Source organism: Manis pentadactyla, chromosome 4 (assembly GCF_030020395.1).
Source record: "Manis pentadactyla isolate mManPen7 chromosome 4, mManPen7.hap1, whole genome shotgun sequence".
Taxonomy (NCBI): domain Eukaryota; kingdom Metazoa; phylum Chordata; class Mammalia; order Pholidota; family Manidae; genus Manis; species Manis pentadactyla.
In genome coordinates, this window is record NC_080022.1 from 144,838,904 (window position 1) to 144,844,903 (window position 6,000).

At 37.3% G+C, this 6,000-nt stretch overlaps 1 protein-coding gene across 1 annotated transcript in view; it reads left to right on the plus strand.

Annotated features, from left to right (window-relative positions):
- The window catches only part of CRLF3 (cytokine receptor like factor 3), a 35,057-nt gene extending 30,354 nt beyond the window's left edge, over positions 1 to 4,703 (plus strand). Inside the window, exons 7-8 of the mRNA XM_036906295.2 lie at positions 2,156 to 2,268; positions 3,112 to 4,703. Coding sequence (XP_036762190.2) covers positions 2,156 to 2,268; positions 3,112 to 3,368 — 370 coding nt within the window. The 3' untranslated portion in view covers positions 3,369 to 4,703. The remainder of the gene's footprint in view (positions 1 to 2,155; positions 2,269 to 3,111) is intronic.
- The last annotated feature ends 1,297 nt before the right edge of the window (positions 4,704 to 6,000 follow it).

The window sequence follows — 6,000 nt, forward strand, 5'->3', positions numbered from 1 at the left end:
TGTTTTCTGTCTTTTTGTTGACGGTGTCATTTTGTTCATACTTCATTTCCTTGCATATGTAGAACATCATTATGATGATTATTTTGAATTGTTTGTCAGATAATTTATATGCCTCCATTTCAGTATGATACTTTTCTGGAGATCTTTTTTTTGTTTTGGCCATGTTTTCCTGTTTCTTCATATGGCTTATTTTATGTTGGAATCTACACATGGGAAAAAACAGCCACCTCTCCCAATGTTTATGAACTGGCTTCATAACAGGAGAAGCCTCTCACATATGAACCCAGTTAGAGGTTCTGGGGGCCTCGGAAACTTTTCCTGGGTGTTGGGGTGACTTTCCTAGGTTTGTGTGTGCAGTTTCTCTATTGGAGAGCCTTGCTGGTTTTTCAGGGGCTCATAATCTCTTGCTTCTTCTGGTGCCTGTTTGTGGCACTGCAGGTTCTCTGGTATTACATCAGCCAGCTGTTCCGCTCTCTCTTGGACTCGGTGGCCACCAGGCATCCAGAGCAAGCCAGCTCTTCAACAGCGCCCCACATTAGGTGGGACAGATACCGTTTCCTCAAAAACCCTGTGCAAAGGCAGAACACCAGAGCACCTTCTACTCTTCTCCTCCATCCTGAGGGAGAGAAGCCCCAAGTTGTGTGCTGGCTTCCCATCCCACCAGGTTGTGCTGGCTGCAGGATGCCACTCCTCACTTTTCTTTGGTTTCAGCAGCATCCAGGCAACCCTCCAAAGAGCTGGAATGCTGGATGCATGCTGCCCTTCTCTCCCTGCATCTGGAAGGAAAAGTCAGAGGCTGAGGTGTTCTTGCCTGGCAGTGAGCTGAGGTAGCTTGGGGGAGGGACTGACATGGGGAAAATGAGATGCTCTTCTTATCCATTTCAACACAGCTCTTTTCAGCTTTGTGCTCCCTTGGGGTACTACAGCTTCTTACCTAGATCATGGAAATCTCATAAAGATATTTAGATCTGTATATCATTGTTAAAGTGATGTTTCTGTGGTAGAATAAGGATGGGGACTTAATATTCTGCCCTATTGCTGATGTCACTCTCACCCTTCCTACACTTCTTTAGACTGCCAGTTTAGAAGTGAAATGACTTCACAGACCTGTCCACATATGTATTATGATCCTTCATGTTTGCCACTTGACAATGAAAGACATTTTGAGGCCACATTGAGTATAACTAATCACATCTTCCCTGTTAAAGCTATAGTCTGTTCTTTGCTAATTTTTCTTTTTCTGTCCTCAGAAAGCCTGGCTTTCTGGGATGGTGGGAAAGATAAGTCTGGTAATAGGTATATAGGTTGGCCTTTATAACTAAATTTCCTATTTCTAGAGTACATGATGATGCATTTGAGACTAAAGGCACAAAAAGAAATGCTTAAACTTTCCAGATAAGCAGTTATCCGAGCAGAATATAGCCAATGATTCTGTAACATCTTCCTGTGTTGACAGATGGTAACTGTACTAGTGGGGGTGAGGATTTAATAATATGGGTAACTGGTGAACCACTGTGTTGTATACTTGAAACCAATATAAGATTGTATGTCAACAATACTTAAATTAAAAAAAAGTTCTCCAAGCAAAATATGTTCATAACTACATTGTCTTTTTTTTAAAGATCATTGTGTTGATTTTTAAAGGCTTTATATACTTGATATATAGTAATCAGATCATCGCATGGGTTCTCATATTGAAGATTTAGGTGATGGCAGTAATAGTCACTTTCATTTCGTAATGGCAAATATGACAAGTTCTCTATGTGTCTAGAGTCAGAACATAAAATAGAAATGCGCTGTCATAGACTCTACAGTCAGAGTGCCTGAGCTTCTATCCTAGTTCCACCACTCAGCCAGGTTATCAGAGTCAGGTTATTTAGCCTTTTTTAATCTAATTTTTTCATTTGTGCCTCAGTTTCCTCACGTATAAAGTGGGTTTGATAATAATAGCACCTACATCTTGGGTTGTTTTATGAATTAAATGAGATGATTTACATGTAGATATAAAACTTTGAGAATAGTGCCTGAAATTTAGGAAATGCTGAATCATTGTTAGTTATTAAAAGCAGTTGTGATGAGATTGCTCATTTTAAGCTTAGTAACCATTAGATATCAGGTTAAAAAAAATTAAATGACCTTTCTACCTCATTTACAGAGTTGATACTGTGGGACAACCAGACAGAAGAGACAGTATAGGAGTGTGTGTAGAAAAACAGAATGGATATGACTCTCTGCAGCGGGATCAAGCAGTGTGCATTAGTACAAATGGTGAGAGATAAATAACTGTCATTCGCTTTGAAATACATGAATTGCTATAGTAAGCTTTGATTCTTTCACAGTATCACACATTTATAGAAAGATATGAGAAAGTTTGGGTCTTAATGACATATCTATATGGCTGCTGTGTGCCTGGCAATGTTCTGTATCCTTTACGAATGATAAATCATTTAATCCTTTTAACAACTTTTTGAAGTGGAAACTTGTACTATACCCATTTTATAGATGATGAAAACAGAGCCACAGAGAAGTTAAGTAACCGGCTTAAACTCACAATGCTTGGAGGTGACTGAGGGGGGATTTGCACCAGGCAGTCTTCCTCTAGATTCTGTGTGCGTACGTCATCTAAGTTCAACATAGACTAGGGAACTGGGGAGAGAGTTTCCTTAATTTGCCAAGCATCTCTTGTTCTTTGGTCCCTTATTCCACAGCAATCACCCTTTAAAAAATCCCTATTAATATGTGCTAATATTCTGTGGCATGGGTCAGGCAGTGAGTAGAACAAAATTTTTGTTGTTTTCATGTGAAACAATCTTGCTGTCCCCCAGGATGTAATTTTGTAATGAAAATTTCTTTGATGCCATCCATATGGGAAACTCATAGTCTGTATTCTAAAAGAGAACCCTGGATCAGAACTCTTACATAACTTTTACTCCTGCCTTGGGCATGGGGGTTAATTAGCATATTTAAGTGCATTATCTTTGACCAGTTGGCATTTCAAAATGTTTTCTGTACCTAAATTAGGAAATGATCTCTGTTAATAAATATTGTAGAATCTGTTTCAATTCTTAGTTATTGCCCACATGTAAATGACTCTTTACCTTAATATTTTAGGTGCAGTTTTTGTAAATGGAAAAGAAATGACTAATCAGTTGCCAGCAGTTACTTCTGGGTCCACTGTCACATTTGATATTGAAGCTGTGACTCTGGGATCCACCAATAATAACGAAGGCGGAAACTTCAAGCTTCGAGTAACTATTAGTTCAAATAACAAAGAAGTAGTTTTTGATTGGTTACTTGATCAGTCTTGTGGTTCTCTTTACTTTGGATGCTCATTTTTCTATCCTGGATGGAAAGTGCTGGTGTTCTAGGTTTTTGGGTGGTTGGCTTTGGTTCGCAGGGTGTCCCCAGCCCAGTGTAGTTAGTAATTGATAAGGAAATTGTTAGATTCATCTCTCAGTTAAGCCATTGGAAATGGAAATTGTTTACTGGATTTACTTTGGATGTTTTATCAATAAGATTTGAATATTGTGGGCAAAACCATATTGCAGTCAGTTTTATTTGTAGCACAGTGTTAGTTCAAATTGGCTTTTAAAGTATAAAGAGATACATAAAGTGTTATATACTCTTACACTGTACTTCTTTTTAAAGTTGGTTATTAGAACAGAAAAACTTAATGTCACATTATTTCATTAAATTGCCATCTTTCAAGGATCCAAGGCCGTGGAAGACTTCAGAATAAAACAACAGGAATAGACCAGATAGAACCCAGAGTTCTGTAATATACATTGACTTGTGTGCTCTGTGAGTGTTGAATATGCTCTCCATATCCAGGTATTTGTAAGCAGTATTTAATTTTATCTCGTGTTTCATTCCTTAAATCCCAAAAGCGTAATAATTTTTGCATTTTTAAAATTACTAAGCCAATGTCTAAATAGGCAAAATATTTTCTTTTGTTCTTTCCTTGCAATTCAGTTTATGATAGACTAGAGAATTATTTACAGGGTAAAACTTGTTATGGAAGTAGTATGCACAGCAGTATTAGCCATTTCGTATGTATGTAGTATGCACATGTGCATACCCAGGCTCGGTGATAGGGGTGCCACCATTCATAGGGAATGAGCTGCAGTCCCGTTTAATGTCAGCTTTATAAATGGTCTTTTAGTGGACCAAACAGATATAGGGTAAATACTTGACCTGTTTTTTGGAAAACTTTAATTTGTTTGAAATATTTATTTGAAGGACATCCTTAGTATGTAAAAATGATTATCTTAACTTGCTATACTAGCCTACAGACTTTTTTGAATGTGAATTTTTTTTTTCATTTTTAACAGTAGAAAAGTAGCAAAGCAAGTGTGATATTTTTGTAAGATAATTTATTTGGGGATTCAAATTCCCTGTTAGACAATCATGAGTTTTTTTCCCTTGCTGTTTTCTATATAAGTAAGTCATATCTCACTCGTTTAGTGATTGTTAAGAAGATGTGCTAGAATGTAGATGCCTTGTCTAGCTGTCTGAAACAAAATAAAAACCTGGAAGTTAAATGTGTCTATTTTTTCTTCTGTGAGATATGATGAAACCAATTTTAATTTTTACTTTTAAGTAAAGGGAGAAAAGGACTCACACTTTCTTACATTCTGTGTATCAGATACTGAGCATAGTGCCTGACACATAACATGTGCACAATAAATTTTGGATTGAATGAACGTAGATGAGTTATTTTCTTCAGAACATCTTTATCTCATTCCCTTTATTCAGCAAATATTTATTGAACATCTTTATTTATCCTTCACTGGAATCTGCCTTTTCACTGAAGTGACTTAAACTTAATTTAACTCTAGACAGGAGAGGATTGTAGTATTTTGATGTCTGAACTAATTTAAATATTGGGTTTTTTTTTCTCTTGAACTGTGAACTGAGGATTTTGTTAAAAGCCAGCTCATTCTGTTTATATATATAGAGGAACCTGAATTCTAAATCTGTTTGTATGCTTAGAGGAATGAGAGAATTTGGGTGATGAAAATAAGAATTGATATTTATTGAGCCCCTATTTTGTGCCAGGCATGATGCTAAATTTAAAAAATACATTCATTATCTCACTTAATCCACATACCATGCTTATGGATACATTATCACTATTATTTGTACTTTACAGATGAGAATACTTAGTTCAAGAGATGTGAACTAATTTGTGTAAGGGCATCACTTGTGACTAGTCTGGTCAGGACTTTAGTCCGGTCCCATTTCGCTGTGGAGCCCCAGCTCTTAATCATTGAGTTCCTGGGAGGACTGACGCTAATGGGACACCTCAGGTGTAGATAATAACCAACTGTGGGCTAAATAGTAGAAATTGCAGGAGTAGCACTGAGGAAGGACAGATTGCATCTACCTGAAAATCTCAGGGAGCAAAGTAAATCTTGAAAGGTGAGTAGAAATTTGATAAACTTGGAACTGATCTCAAGCAGAAGGGACAGAATGTGCAGAGGTGATGGAGGGAAGAACAGTGTGTGTTAGGGCATCCCCCATTCTCGTAGTAGTGCTGGTATGTGAGGCTGCAGGGCCATCTGAGGGGTGCAGAGAAGTTCCTTGTTCTGTGTTTTCTTGACAGTGCTAAACTGATTTCCAGAGGGGCTGCACCAGATGCGATGTGTTCTCTGAATCTTCCCTGGTATTGGTTGTCACTACTTTTTATTTTGGCCATTCTGATAAATGTGTGGTGGTATCTCATTGTGGTTTAATTTGCATTTCCCAATGGCTAATGGTATTGAACATCCTTTCATATGCTCATTTGCCATCTGTAATTCCTTTTTGGTGAAATGTCTTTTACCTGTTTTCTAATTGGATTATTTACTGTTAAGTTTTAATGTTTTGTTACACATTCAAGATACGAGTGTGCTGTTGGATATGTGGTTTACAAATACCTTATCTATAGCTTGCCTTTTCATCCTCTTACCAGGATCTTTCCCAGAGCAAAAGTTTCCAATTTTGATGAAGTTCAGTGTA